General features: G+C 40.7%; 1 protein-coding gene across 1 annotated transcript; it reads right to left on the bottom strand.

Moving 5' to 3' along the window:
• Positions 1-268: 268 nt before the first annotated feature.
• Positions 269-14,037, bottom strand: LOC134069275 (uncharacterized). The gene is made up of 9 exons (XM_062525202.1): positions 13,936-14,037; positions 10,677-10,816; positions 9,963-10,101; positions 9,211-9,480; positions 8,087-8,383; positions 5,424-5,578; positions 5,167-5,226; positions 4,636-4,686; positions 269-4,250 (listed from the first exon to the last, which is right to left on the bottom strand). The coding sequence occupies exons 1-9, from the start codon at positions 13,970-13,972 to the stop codon at positions 4,152-4,154; spliced, it is 1,248 nt and encodes a 415-aa protein (XP_062381186.1). The 5' UTR covers positions 13,973-14,037; the 3' UTR covers positions 269-4,151.
• Between the last annotated feature and the right edge of the window lie 941 nt (positions 14,038-14,978).

Genomic DNA, 14,978 nt, shown 5'->3' with positions numbered 1-14,978 from the left:
TAATCTTGTAATCTTGATCGGTAGAACCACCATTCACAGATTTTGGCGTTTCTAGAAAGGGTAGTTCAAAGGCTCAATTGCAAACATGATCAGAGAGTGTGGTTTGGAAACATGCTCTGAAAGTTTGGCTCCTTGGATGGTATTTTGCAGGCGGATGGGTGAGTGTGAGTACAAAAAAAGAAGAAAAAAAGTGACTGTCAGGGCTTGGGAGCATGTCAAGAGAGAGAAAAGAAAAAAACGTTATCTGTGATAGAAGCAGCCATTTTATTGCAGAAAAGCTCCTCCTTTTCTTATTGGCTACTTAAAACATGGGTTATAGTACTGTACATACAGTACATCACCAACATACTGTACATCTACATAAAGGTCCTACCCAATCAGTAATTCATTGACAAGCCAGTGATGAATACAAAGTATGGTAAAGAATGTTTTATTTCAATGATGAACAGATAAAATGGCATGCACATTCTTGAATTTAATGTACGCATAGGGCACATATACATTAAATTCAGATCTATTTCTAAACTATTTTTTTTTATTCATTACTGCTAGTTAACTAATGTGTCCAATTGCATTTCAAGTAATACATGTAACTGGTACAAAAGTATGTTGCCCTTTAATTAAACCAATAAGGCTTATGCTAAATAATAAGGCAGTACAGCATAGCGTTATGATTGGCACTTGGTGTAGAAACACACTCCCATCGTGTACCATGCACCATGTCTTGTCACAAATAATGGCAGCACATTTACTAAACACATTTTCATCATTTACTAACACACAAAAATCTATATTTGTAAAAAACAAAACAAAAATGCAGTTCAAAAGGTAACCACACAATCAAAAGTTTAAAACCGTGTAGTGTAACGTTGTAACAGTCATGAAACATAACAATAGAAAGCATCTGTAATATAGAATAGAAGTATTGTATCACCTGATGCCAAGATTGGCAAAATAAGGCACTGACGCAGTTGTGCTCAACCTGGCACAATTTGTGAAATATTGACCAGCTTGTGGAACATATGACTGATCATGCATGAAACCTTAAGCAACACTAATAAAGAGTTTTCTGTCCCTTAAAATAATGTTTCCAAAATAATTTAATTGGTTCATCAACTCGTAACAGGCTGAACGGCACTTCTGCATTCGCTTTGCGAAAATTTGACTTGCTTTCGATGTCACGTTACATCATGCTTTCCTAAAATCCTGTAACATTCTCTAGCTTATCTGTGGACATCGTTATTTGTTGGATGAACAAATAGTGTGCGTGTGACAGAGGAAAAGTGCTTTAATGTTGCTTTGATAATAATGATAACTGAAATCACACAATGGCTTTGATCAAAAGTTGACATACGCTTGAATGTTTGGCCTGATAATATACACGCACACACAAGTTGACACACCCATGTATGAGGGGGATTGATTCTGTTCAGTATCGCAATATTTTGTGCACACAATTATATCAATACAGTCGGGCTGTGCAATTAATCGATTTTTAATCATAATCGAGATTATTATTTTAAATCGTATTTTCACTTTAACTAGGGTAATAATGGTACTTATGTTTGCGAGTGTTGAATTTTGCAGCAAAAGTTCAAAAAAGTTTCTTAATATCAATCATTTAAAATGAATTATTAATAATTCATATTGTTTAATAAGAGCAAGATTTGCACTTAACTCAAAGAGAGGTATTATGGCTTAACCTTAACCTACATTAGGGGTGAATTGAGCAATCTGTGAAATGTTTTTAACCATTATATTGATCAGGGGCCGGTTTCCCGAAGCCTTCTTAACGCTACGTAGTTCGTAACCTCTATCTTAAGCTCTACCTTAAGTACCTCACGCATTTCCCGAAACCTTCTTTGCTACGAATGTCTTTCGCACGTCGTTCGTTGGTAAGAGTGGTCTGGAGCACTCTCAGATCTCTCTTAGCTGCACCTTAGCAATGTTTCGACTCGCGACGCTAGTCGCCGCCACTGTACCCTACAGCAATTTCCGTTACGCATGCAACTCATATGATACAAAATCACTATTTTGGTTCGCCAATGATTTTATGTAAGTATGCTAATTTAGAAAATATTTCTGGAAATTTTTTCATACAAATATGAAACGTGCACGCATTTGAAAATAATTAAAAGCGCTTTATTCTTTGCTTCCCCCCACCGCGTCCTACAATGTTTAGGCCTAATGTGCGGGCTTGCTGTCATGTTTAATGTTAACCAAAGGCACACAATACTGAATGAGGATGTTGGTCAATCAGCTGTGATTAAAAAAAGTCTACATAGCCTATTTCAACTAGAAAAGCACAAACCTCCCCCAAGCAAACACATGTAGCCTACGCCTCCTGCATCCAGACGGTGATACGAATCACTCACAAAATTAAATAGTTTCTTCCATGGGTCATTTCAGATCTTCCCTGGAAATTTAATCGAAATCCATCTTTAACTTTTAGAGCTAGCCTATCTTGCAAACAAACGGACAAACAAACAAACAAACAAACAAACTAGAAAAGCACTCAGAGAGCGCAGACCTCTGCTTTCAAACATGAAGCGTTCGAATCTTTTTATCCATGCGGGAAACAAACTAACACACCAACAAACAAACCCAGATGAAAACATAACCTACTTGGCGGACGTACATCATTTAATTTCTAGACTACTTTTTTTAACATTGTGTGCTAATAAATTCATCCACGTTGAAGTTGCGTGAATGTTGTGGGGGCGATAGGCTATTATAAGCAATGTTTTTTGGTGCAAAGAACGCTTTCATAAGTCTGTCAAGCCTCCGCGTGAAATAAAAAATCGATTTCTGAGCAATCGATGTCACCTAATTCAGCACCTTCATGGTGGACAGTGCCTTATATGTCGGACGTAAGGAGCTTTTCGTAAGAAGACTCCTAAGTGATAGTTCGGGAACCACGACTAGAAAGGTAAACAACTTTGGTAAGTTATACCTTTGGAGTCTTCGTAGCTCGCTAAGAGTGAACGTTATCGGGAAACCGGCCCCTGATCTAAAGTACAATTGCAAATATGATCACTACAATAAAAAAATATTCAATTATTAACAGAAACACTTCATAATTCAATCTCCATTCTATTTATTTGATCTGTTCCTGATGGGTTAGGGTTAAAGTTAACTAACCATAGTATAGGTGTAAACCAGTATTCTCATCCAATCTCCTAACTTGGCATTTAATGTCAATGTTAAGTCTCAAGACTGAAGATATCTAGAAGAGAACCTGATGACTACAGCAAATAAACTGTGGACCCTGACACTTGTCCATGATTTGGACGTTTTTGCAGACAATGGACCTTATGCACGGAAGGCTGTTTAGGCAGCTCATTTATTTCCAGTGGAGCGTTAGCATGGCATCTTCTGCCATATTCTGCTGCTTACATGTTCACTCCAACACTGAATATCTTGTTTGCCCAAGATTTTTTTTAAGTATATTCTTTGGCCTTTTTGCCTTTATTAGTATAGGACAGTGAAGAGGATATGACCGCAGGCCGGATTCGAACCTGGGTCCCCGTGGGCACTCGGACCCGTAAATGGTACGGGCGCTGTAGCCTGCGGTGCCACAGCGCCCCCAAGAGTAATAATTTTAACACAAGCATACTGTAAATCCTTTTACATCGTAACATGCGGATTCACTAGGTGCAACAACCAATCAGGTGCAGGCAGACGCCAATTACACTAACAACAGCGGCAGGTTCAAACACACCTGGCTCCAATGGAAACTTTCGTGCATAAGGTCCATTTGTGAGGTAGGACACGGCCAAACTTGAATGTAAACAAAAGTGCGTTTGTACATCTATGACTTCCACTGTGTGATCATAAATGCAGGTTTTGATCTTCATTCAGGAGTGCATGTGGCCAAACGAATACAACTAGGTGCTAACAATGCCAAGTGCCGACCCCACTGAGGTCTTGAATTTGATAACCAAGGAGTAGACATCCATGCACTTTTACTACATGTCCTTATGCAACTCTACTGCACTGTAAGTAGTTTTGGAAAAAGAAAGTGTAAAATAAAGCGTAAAGAGTGAAATGTAAACCTTTCTTGAACTTTTTCTTGGGTGCTTTTCTCACAAGTCGAGCTTGTCTGAGTTGTAGGCACCGGTGGCAGTGTTGTTGTCCGTGCTCAGAGGACTTCAGCTGAAGTCTCCCTGACCTCCATACTGGGTCCCAGGGTCTGGTGGGGCACTAGGGGCAGGGTGGATGCCTCCTCCTCCTCCTCCTCCAGCTGAGGCCTGACAGGGATGGATTGATATTGTGTCGTCACGGTTACTGGTGGTGAATACTTGTACGGTTGTGTCATCACTGTTTTGCTGCTATGGCTACCTGACTGTTATGCAGCCAATGCTGTCCTTGTCAAGACACACAATCATAACATCTAATCAGGATGCATGGTATCCTGGACACCTGAAATAACTGGCCTTTAAAAATAAAAACATTTATTTATCTACGATACATTATTCATTCATTGTCCTTAAAGGTTGGATATTTCCTATTTTTTATTTTTTATTTTAGGCATTAAGATCAATCCCCGCGTTGAACGCGTTGCTCCTTGATGGGGCTTGTGGAATTGTGATAAGGATGTGTTATTCAAAAGTGTGTGGGGCTGCAGTCTCTTACCGCAGGCTGAGGCTGAGGAGGGCAGCCTGGTGCATATATTACAACAGGATCCTGCAACAGAAACGGATGGATGGATGGATAGCACACATGGCATGACAGGTCCACAGTTTTGCGCCTCACACGACAGCTCATCCGCCTCCGCTCGTTTACGTTTCTCTCCATACTTCATCTGGTATAGCTTGATTCAGCTTGGTTTACTCCGGCAAGCGCATCTCCGCCCAATCAGCCAACCGAGGGCGTTCCCAAGAGCGATTACATTTAAGTTTCAAGCCTATCGTTATCGCTGTGTCCTTCGTGGTTATCATACGTCATTACCAAACATTAGTGATTGAACTCCAATGAAATGATGTCTCATATGGACGCCTGTCTCAAATACTACCCATTGCAGTTCAGCGATTCGGAAAATAAAAACTCAGGTTATTATTTGAAGTTTCACGGTATATATGTATGTAAGTATCTACTGTATGTATGTACGTACTTTATGTACTGAGATGCTAGATACATAAATACTGTAGATGGCGCTCCACTTACATGGACATAGACGGGCGGCTGGTACACTGGTGGTGGTGAAGCATCAGGGGCAGCATCCCTCTTTTTGTGAGACAAAACACACAGCAACAGATTATATAATATAATATATAGAATACTTTTGGCAATATAGTGTGTATACACATACACATATTCAAGAATGTGTGTATGTGTGTATGTACAGTATGTATGTATGTATGTATGTATGTATGTATGTATGTACTGAGATACATAAATACTGTAGATGGCGCTCTACTTACATGTTGATGGATGGGTGGTTGGTACTCTGGTGGTGGTGAAGCGACAGGGGCAGCATCTCTCTTTTTGCGAGACCTCATCACACAGCAACAGATGATCAATGTAAGAATCACCAAACCGCCCACAACACCAGCGGCAATGGGCACAGTCATGTCCACTTTTGACAGAAAGAAGGAAAGGTTGTGAGTGAGTGAGGGAGGGAGAAAGAAAGACAGACAGACAGAGGATGTGAGTGAGGGAGAAAAACATAAATATAACAGACCAATATATCTATCTATCAATCAATCAATCAATCAATCAATCAATCAATCAATCTAAATGACAGACATTCCTGTCATTCACATATCTGAGGAACCGTTTGTCTGATTGATTTCAAACTTGGTGTCTTGCTACAGGCACGAGTAAGTGCAGTGCCAAGTTTGATCTTGTTTGGATAAGTAACGCAAAAGATATCCTTAAATCAGTCAAATGTTTTACAACACCCCAATTTTTCCAGTTTTTCCATTTAAATTCAAGCAGTTCAAGTCCAATGAATACCGGTAGTTTAAAATGGTACAAAAGTGCTGCACTGTCAGGCGTTAAAAAAGGTTAAGTTACCCAAAACTGAAAAAAAAATACATTTCAGAAGTATGAGTAAGTAAGTAAGTAAGTAAGTAAAATGTATTTGTATAGCACATTTAAAACCAAAGTGCTTCACAATCAGTATATGAAAAAATTAATTAGGAGTAGTTTCCTTCAGCATCAAAAGGCACTCAGAAATCGGAGGAAACTCTGACCAGAGCAGATACAAAGCCACAACAAAATAGGTCTGGGACTGTTTTGCTGGATCCAGGGTTAGTTACTTATAAAAAGTGATACAGTGCCTATAGAAAGTCATCAAACCCCTTTGAAATAGTTACTTTTTTTGTCTTACAGCCTGAAATAAAACACATTTAAAAAAAATCTTTTTCCAGTTTTATTTACAAATGTAGAGTGATAGATACTGTTAAAGAAATTACTATGTTATTATCATTGTTAAAGGGATATTCCGCCATTTTTGGAAATACGCTCATTTTCCACCTCCCCTCGAGCAAAACAATCGATATTTACCTTATTCACGTTCATCCAGCCATTCTGTGAGTCTGGCGATACAACTTTTAGCTTCTGCCTAGCATAGATCATTGAATCAGATTAGACCATTAGCTTCTCGCCTGCTAGCTTCATGTTGAAAAGTGACTAAGATTTCTGGTAATTTTCCCATTTAAAACATGTCTCCTCTCAAGTTAGAAAGTGCAATAAGACCAACTGAAAATGAAACCTAGCGTTTTTCTAGGCTGATTTGACATGGAACTACACTCTCATCTGGCGTAATAATCAAGGCAACTTGCAAACGTACCATAGGCGCAGTGATATCGTACGCAGCATCTGAAAATAGTCCCCATAGACAACAAGCAGTAGTAGTGCCAGTAGTTTGCAAGTTGCCTTGATTATTACGCCAGATGAGAATGTAGTTCCATGTCAAATCAGCATAGAAAAACGCCAGGTTTCATTTTCAGTTGGTCTTATTGCACTTTCTAACTTGAGAGGAGACACGTTTTCACGTTGGGAAAATTACCAGAAATCTTAGTCACTTTTAAACATGAAGCTAGCAGGCAAGAAGCTAATGGTCTAATCCGATTCAATGATCTATGCTAGGCTGAAGCTAAAAGTTGTATCGCCAGACTCACAGAATGGCTGGATGAACGGGAACAAGGTAAATATCGATTGTTTTGCTCGAGGGGAGGTGGAAAATTAGCGTATTTCCAAAAATGGCGGAATATCCCTTTAAGGACATTTATGTGTGCCTCACATATTATTTTGCAATATCTGCAATATTTCATGTATACGTGCACTGCTGATGCAAAGAGTATTCTTGCCAACATTGTTCTTGTTTACGTCAAAGGAAACAGATGTACCTGCAAAAGCAGGATATGGAGTTGGGACGAATAAGGACAAGGCCACACTTCTCTTACAATAAAAGAAGTACCCCGAGTTTCAGAGGACAGAGACTGTTTAGCAGGGAGGGGGAATCCTCCTGTCTGAACGCTCTCTCCTCTCGGCCAGAGTTAAAACATACTACTTGTTGTGGTTCTTGTGTCTTAAAATCTTAAATACTTGGAAGATTTTCCTAACAGATACCCTGAACCAAAACAGCTACCACAGCATTGTGCCGTGTCATGCACTACCCTCTGGTAGGTGCCTAGTTGGTCAGGGGTTCATCCTACAGCAAGAAAATGACCCAAACCATCCGAGCTATGCCAGAACTACCTTAGGAAAAAAGAACAAGACGTTAAGCTTGAAAACATGGACTGGCCAGCACAGTTTCCAGACTAAAACCCTATGGAAAAATTGGGATGCGCCGAGCACACATTGGCTTTCTCCACCCCACTGTAGCCACTCCCCCTCTCACACAGCACAGCGCTGGACCAGAGACAAGAGGGTAAGCAGAGGTTTGGCAGCCCTGACAGCACGGGTCAAAATGCAAGATGTTTGGATGATCATCATGTCTGAGTCAGTTTGCTTGCATAAAATGATTCCGCAAAAACACGCCAACAAACACGGGGTATGCAGTGGTTCAAAATGACATAAAAATGATGTGCAATAAACCGTAAAAATAGGAGGAAAAACAGAAACAAAAAAACCTTACCTCTCTCAGAAAGCCATATGACCAGGGCAAGGCCCTTTCTGTCCTTGACTTCAAATCGCCCCACATCACTTGATTTCAGGCCCATAATACTGAGTTCCAGTTGACCACTTGGTGATGGCTGTAGGCGCAACCGATCCTGAAACATCTGGAACGCTCTATCCAGCTGAGAGCCACGGTAAAAGAGAAGATACTCCATCTGCGATGAATCGATAAACGTAACCTCTGCCTCGTTCATGGGAACTAGGGGCTTGCTTTCCAGGTAGGAAACATCCCTCACATCGTAATATTCCAGGTTTTCTTGGAGGGGGAGAGAGCAAGCCAAATGTAAAACAAAATGGAGGATTGAAACACCCCTCTCTAGTTTGCAATGGCCAGAACACACTGCCTCTTTCACAGTTGTGGAATGGCTGCGTTGCGTTGCTGCGTTGTTTGTGTTCACATTAGGAATGTCTCTCAAGCACTGCTGCTACTATCTTTCTACAGAGAGTTTGCCTTTGATAATGGCTAGAAATCCACAATCAACATCATTTTATTTACACTTGGCCTCCATAGAGAGTCAGAAAACACTGAAAACTTCTATTCTCTAGATGGGTTGCTGTTACAGTGCGGTTGGAAGCAGCATGGCTAACCTGTCAACATGGGTGCCAAAATGTAAATCAACATATACAGTAATAGAGCCGTTCCACAAGTGGAACTATGTAGCCTGAATTCTACTCAGAATTAGGTTAGGCAATATTGGGACTTGATCATAGGCCATGTTTCAAACGAAATAAGAAAAAAATGCCTCTGCAAACAATTGGATAGACCTAACCAATCAGAGCGACAAAGTTCTCGACAAATGTCTCAATCACTATTTTCTGTTTGTTTTTGCTCTGTCAATATCTTGTTCAATAGATGTGTTAAAGGAGTCTAAACATCTAGCTTCTCTAGCAACAGCCTTTTTGTTGTAAGCAAAATAAAGCAAAGTGCACTCAGGGACATGACTGGCTATAGGCACCATTACTCATCTCTCAATCATCTCATGAAGGCTCGTTTTCAGGGGTCTTGTTGAACATGTTATTTGTGTATTCATTGCCACTTTTGGCTATACTTGGCATAATTACTATAATTATTTTAATTATTACCTCGAACATAGAGATTAGTGCTGGAGACCTCGACCCCGTTCTCCTTCCGGAAAGTATAGCGGCCGTCATCAGGGTAGGTGATCTTGGCGGCCTTCCAGCGATCACCTGTCACTGTTCCCCTGGCTCCGCGCTTGTTATCTGTGTTGATACGACTCCACAGGACCCTGCGGTCAGTCGACTGTTCAGTAGTGAACTCCAATATGGACGCCTTCTTTGGCACCTCCAGAATAAACTCATTTCCATAGTATGCTTCCCTCTCCTTGGCACAAGCTGTAAGAGAGCAAAACATGTCTCAGGAAATCCTGCTTCGAACTTTTCAGAGAGGATGAGCAGAGGTTTAGCAAATGTGTACGACATGCTTGGCTGAGGCAAGCATCAATAAATCAATGATGATAACTGATATCAAAAAGTGAAAGGAAACTAATGACAATTAAAGGAGAAATCCAGCGAGTTTTCACATAGATCTCTCTTTCTCGAGGTCACCGAGTACTGTCGGTACAAAACAAAACGAAAACAATCTGTTTTAACCTAGCCCGAGTTGCTACAGTATACCCAAATAATGCAGCCAGGCAGCTACAAGACTCTGGGGGCATGTCCATGAGCCCCTATGTACATGCCCACAGAGTGTAGCACTGTAGCTGCCTGGCTACCTTAGCTGCTAGGTATAGCGACTCGAGCTGGGTAAAACCGATATTTTTTGTTCTGTTTCTGATATCTAAACTCACCGGATTCCTCCTTAAACATTATCTCACCTTTGACATAGACTTCGACACTTTGAGACCTCGACACCAATGTTGTAGGTGTAGACCAGAAATAATAGCCTGCATGTTGTTGTGTTACTTCAGGAATAAGTACGTCTCCGTCTTTAAACTGATAAGAAGGGAGAAGGATCTGGGGGGGGGGAGACACACACACACATTCATTTACATTGTCATATTTCATTCCCATATTTCAAATGCTCGATCCTCCTGATGGCCTGAACTATTCTAATATGGTGATTGGGAGGACTTCGACTCGTCGCAGTAATATCCTCACTCCAAAGTGAAAGTGAAAGTGCAAGAGTGAAGATATTACTGCGCCGAGTCGAAGTGCTCCCAATTGTTATTCCGCCACACAACATAGTTATCCCTCTTACCCGCATACAAATGCACCACATTTTATTTTGTCTCACCATACTTGGTTGTGTGACTACTCGTGTTACTGTATTTTAATAGGGAAAACATGGAGATGTTTGGTCGTTTCTAAATTCATCTCTGTTTGGATCCCAATGAATGAACTGGGCTAGCTAAGTGCTATCAAAGTAGCGCTGCGCACCAGAGCTAGTGAGTGCACGCATTGAAACGTGAGTGGTATGTATCAACTCGTCTTAGCTAAGGGAATAACATAGTTTAATATGAAAAAACGGTGAAGTGTTCCTTTAAATTCTGTGGACATGCTTAGCTCAAAGGCTTAGGTGAATGTCTTACATGAGTCCTGTTTGCCACGTGCCTCTCAGGGCCGCTCGATCCTCTCGGTTCAAAAAACAAATCATAATAATTTGTGACTTTTCGGATGGTGACAGGCTGGCCAGGGCAAACATCCTGGGTTGTCCCAGAAAAGCCTTCATCTAGGAGAGAGAGAGAGAGAGTTTGTCATTATTATTACTATAATAGCGGTCTTACTTTGTCTCAATGTCTCACTTAATTCCTCAATTCTGTTAAACACTTAAGTAAGTATTTTATTTGTATAATGCTTTTCACAGATAAAATCACAAAGTGTTTTGCCGTACATAATAAAATACACATAACAAGAATAAAAAGCCAGGCATAAGATACACAATAAAAACAGGTCACCAGACAGTTGACAACATTTATCCGTCAAACTTTAAAAAGAGAAGAAAAATAAAAGGCAATACATCAATCAATCAATCAATAAGGAACTAAAAGGTAATGTCACTGGACTCTAATTAATCACATACTGTAAGTAACACCTTGGCACGATCATATGTGAGACACAGCCATTGTCTTGCATTAGGTGAAACCAGAGGCGGGACCAAGTCCCAAGTATCAGCGGTCAAGTCCAAGTCAAGTCCCAAGTAAAGACAGAGAAGGGCAAGTCGAGTCCAAGTCAAATCAAAGCCAAATCGAGTTCAAGTCCAAGTCCCAATCTTTTTTTTTTTAAGTCCTGAACAAGTCATCATTTACTCCTCACTTAATAATGACATTATTAGACTATCGATCATGATGCCAACATATCAATCTAATCTACAGTATCTTTTTTCTCTTTTTTTTCTTTTTTTTTTAAATACAGATTAAAATAAGTTCAATGTTTCTGTCTTGAAATCTTTAACGATATACACATATGCCAAAAGACCTTTGAAGTATTGTGTGTTGTCTCAGAGAAGAGTGAATGGTGGCTATGGGTGCCTCTCATTATGCCTCCTCGATCCTCGATGCTCGATCCTCGAGGGGCGTTCCCACTGATCTATAACTAACACTGGATAGACTATCCCATTGTTTCCCCCCCATCATTCTTTATGTAGATCAGTGAGGATCGAGGCATCGAGGAGCGAGGGAGGACGCTGCATGAAACGCACCCTTTGAATTGTATTAGGCTACCAGGAAAGGCACAACTGTGACCCTATGAGCAGGCCCGTTTCAAGGAATTTGGGGGCCCTAAGCAAAATGGACTTAGAGCCCCCCCCCCCCCCCCCCCTCCGCCGCCGCCGCTGCTGATGCACCTCCAACCACAACCAACCCACCCGGAAGACAACACATAGACAGACTGTTTCACACACACTTTATTTTCTGCACAGGTCATTGTCTAATAATTTCACAGCGTGCACTATCAGAGAGAACTCTTGGCCATTGTGCAGGGTCATCAGCTATAATGATAGAGCTTGTAGTACCTTGTGCAGAGGGAACATCAGAGCTGAGAACTTGTGCAGACTCAATTGACATTGAGGCCATGGCCCATACATACAGTCTCTCCCATGTCTTCTTCTTCCTCACAAATGAAATGAAAGGTGGAGATGATGGTGGAGCTGGGAAATATTTTATTTGTCATGTACAGGGTGCATCACATAAGGATAGCCACTTAATCAAATATCTGAAATGTAGCCTACAAAAAAATATGAGTGATCATTATATTATAATATTAGCATATTCATAGAGATCACTAACAGCTCAGAGAGAGAAATGCACTCTACCTTCATCAATGGAGGCATCCGTAGGTACTGTAGAGAGGGCTTAGAAATTTAAGCCAAGTACCTTGAAGGAGAGAGAAAAGATTGGCATATGTCAGTTTCTGATTTTGATATTTAGAAGAAATACAGCTGCTTTCACAACTACCAATGCTTAAAACAACCCAAGCTTATGTTTATGTTTAACACACAGAGTTTTACTAGCATACTTAAGCTTGACATATTTAAACATTCTGCTGTCTGAGTATTGGACAGATGAAGCTGATGTTTTAAAGACGGAACAGCCAGCTTTCGGCTTTGTGCATGTGAATGACACGATTTCCACACGAACAAACTGACTGCCACCGCTAATAAGTCCAGTTGCCTTAATTAATTGAACACTTGAGCTAACGTTACTGTACATATTTGTGTTGCTACATGGCTAATTCATCCGATGTACCAGTAAATGATCACTTACCGCTATCTGCTTTTCTTATCTTCTTCTTCCTTTCACTTCTTTCTTTTCTGGCTTCCTGAGGGATAACTCCGCTTCATGATTGCTGGTGTTTCATCAGAGATACTTCTATAGGCCTAAAAAGGACCTTGGTTTCATATTTTCCCGGCACTGGAATCACGCAACTGTCTGAGTGCTGGCTGGCTGGCTACCGTCAGCAACGGGGGAGGGGGCCCCTTGAGGGGATCCCGAAAATAGCGTCATTGCACTTTTCTGCATTGACGATCACAGAATTTAAAGGGGAACACACAATTTGTTGTTGCATTTTATTCATAACCAGTCGGTGTCTGGGGGCCCCAGTCAAGCTCGGGGCCCCAAGCAATTGCCTGGTTTGCTTGCCTTGTTGCGACGGGCCTGCCTATGAGTAACTAGTGATGCTGAGGCTGTGTGGATGCCTGAAAGCAGTGTCAACATTTTCCTAAACAAAATAATTCGGAATGGTGACGAAAATTGTCAGATAGGCTACATTAGTAAATTGCTGCAGTAAAATATGTTGCGTTCTTATATTCTGTCAATCGATAAAAAAAATTAAAATAAAAAAAAGACCTCCATTCGCTCTGTTCTCGTCCTGTGAGCGCACTCATATGGAGTCACAGTGGAACTGCAGCCAATTCATTCTCGGCTTTTGACCAGTTTACACGATCTTTGGTAGGCTACAACTTCATACTATTGTTTACCCAGTCTGACAGCTGTCAGTCAGTCTGAGGCACGCTAAATCCAGTAGGTTAGGCTACATTTTAGGCCTAACGTCGTTGATTTAAGCCATGCACTCTTCCAGATGTAGACGTAGCCATACTGCACCTATACCGGTTGACTGTTCCCCATGTCTTGGTCGTTAGTGGACAACTAGACCCAATTTTCCTATGAGCAAAGCGACTTACTTCCTCTCACAGTCGTGGTGACATGCCCTAGTTAAACAGACAGCGATCATAAATAATAAAACAAACATACAAATAAACAAAAAACAAGTCTAGCAGTTTGTAGTAATTCACCATATTTGGAGCATATTCCAACATTGACACTAAAAGTTTAGGCCGTCTAGCCTACTCACCTACAAACAGCAGACAAAGAATAATAAACAAATCCATTTCTCGTCAGCGATCCTTCATCTACATTCTAAAGTGGACACCGATCAGAAATCCTCGCGGCCGCGGGCAATATTTAAAAAGCTACTGATGGAAATAAGATAGATCGCAGTCTTGTTACTGTAATTGGTTTGACCAGAAGGAAGGAGATTCCATTTCCTTCAAACGTTTTGTGTAAAATAAAAGTCCTCTAAACTTTAGGCATATCATCAAAATAATGCATGCTCGAATGATTTGTTTTACATTTACTGTAGGCTAGGCCTATAGCCTACATTTACAGATCTAGTTCACTGTTGCCAACACATTTTCAGGGGAAATTGCTATTGGCAGGTTGATTTGTTCCTATACATTGCTAGATCATGGCGTGATCATATCATCAACCTAATAACACATTTGTTCATGTCAAAGCATGTCAAGGATTTTGAAAAAAAAGCTTTAAACGTTAAATGTCATGTGTATGACAAGCAGGAAGAATAATTGGATTGAGCCTGCTTACACAACATGATTAAATAAATTATTTTAGAAGTGACAAACGGTGATTTTCTGAAATAGGCAAACTTTTATTTTGACAGTCTACAAGTAGACCTGCTAATACACCCAAAACATCTGGACTTAAAGGGATAATCCGGAGTGAAATGCACTTTAGATCAATTTTTCGGACTATTGGGAGTACATACGTTGAGTTGACACCAAAATCATGTCATTCGGATGTATTTTGAGAAAGTTCGAGTTCACCGTTTTTAGCCAAAACTCGTTAGCCTGTAAGTGACCGGGGCAGGTCCTTTCGCCACTACAAAAGCTATTTTTATACCTCTTCTACTGTTCCAAACAACACTACACTTACGTGGTAGTGAGTAGAGGGTTCCTAAAGCCAAACCGAAGTATCCTCACGTCTTTATGTGGTCGGATAGAGAGTCCAGAATGAATTTAATCGAGTCAGTACCTTTCCGGAAATGTTAGTAAAGTGTTGTTGAAGCGTTGCGCAGCTGCCGCAGCGACATTTCCGGAA

Source organism: Sardina pilchardus, chromosome 21, assembly GCF_963854185.1.
Source record: "Sardina pilchardus chromosome 21, fSarPil1.1, whole genome shotgun sequence".
Classification (NCBI taxonomy): domain Eukaryota; kingdom Metazoa; phylum Chordata; class Actinopteri; order Clupeiformes; family Clupeidae; genus Sardina; species Sardina pilchardus.
The sequence above is the reverse complement of the archived record's forward strand: the minus strand, read 5'-3'. Positions and strand labels throughout refer to the sequence as shown.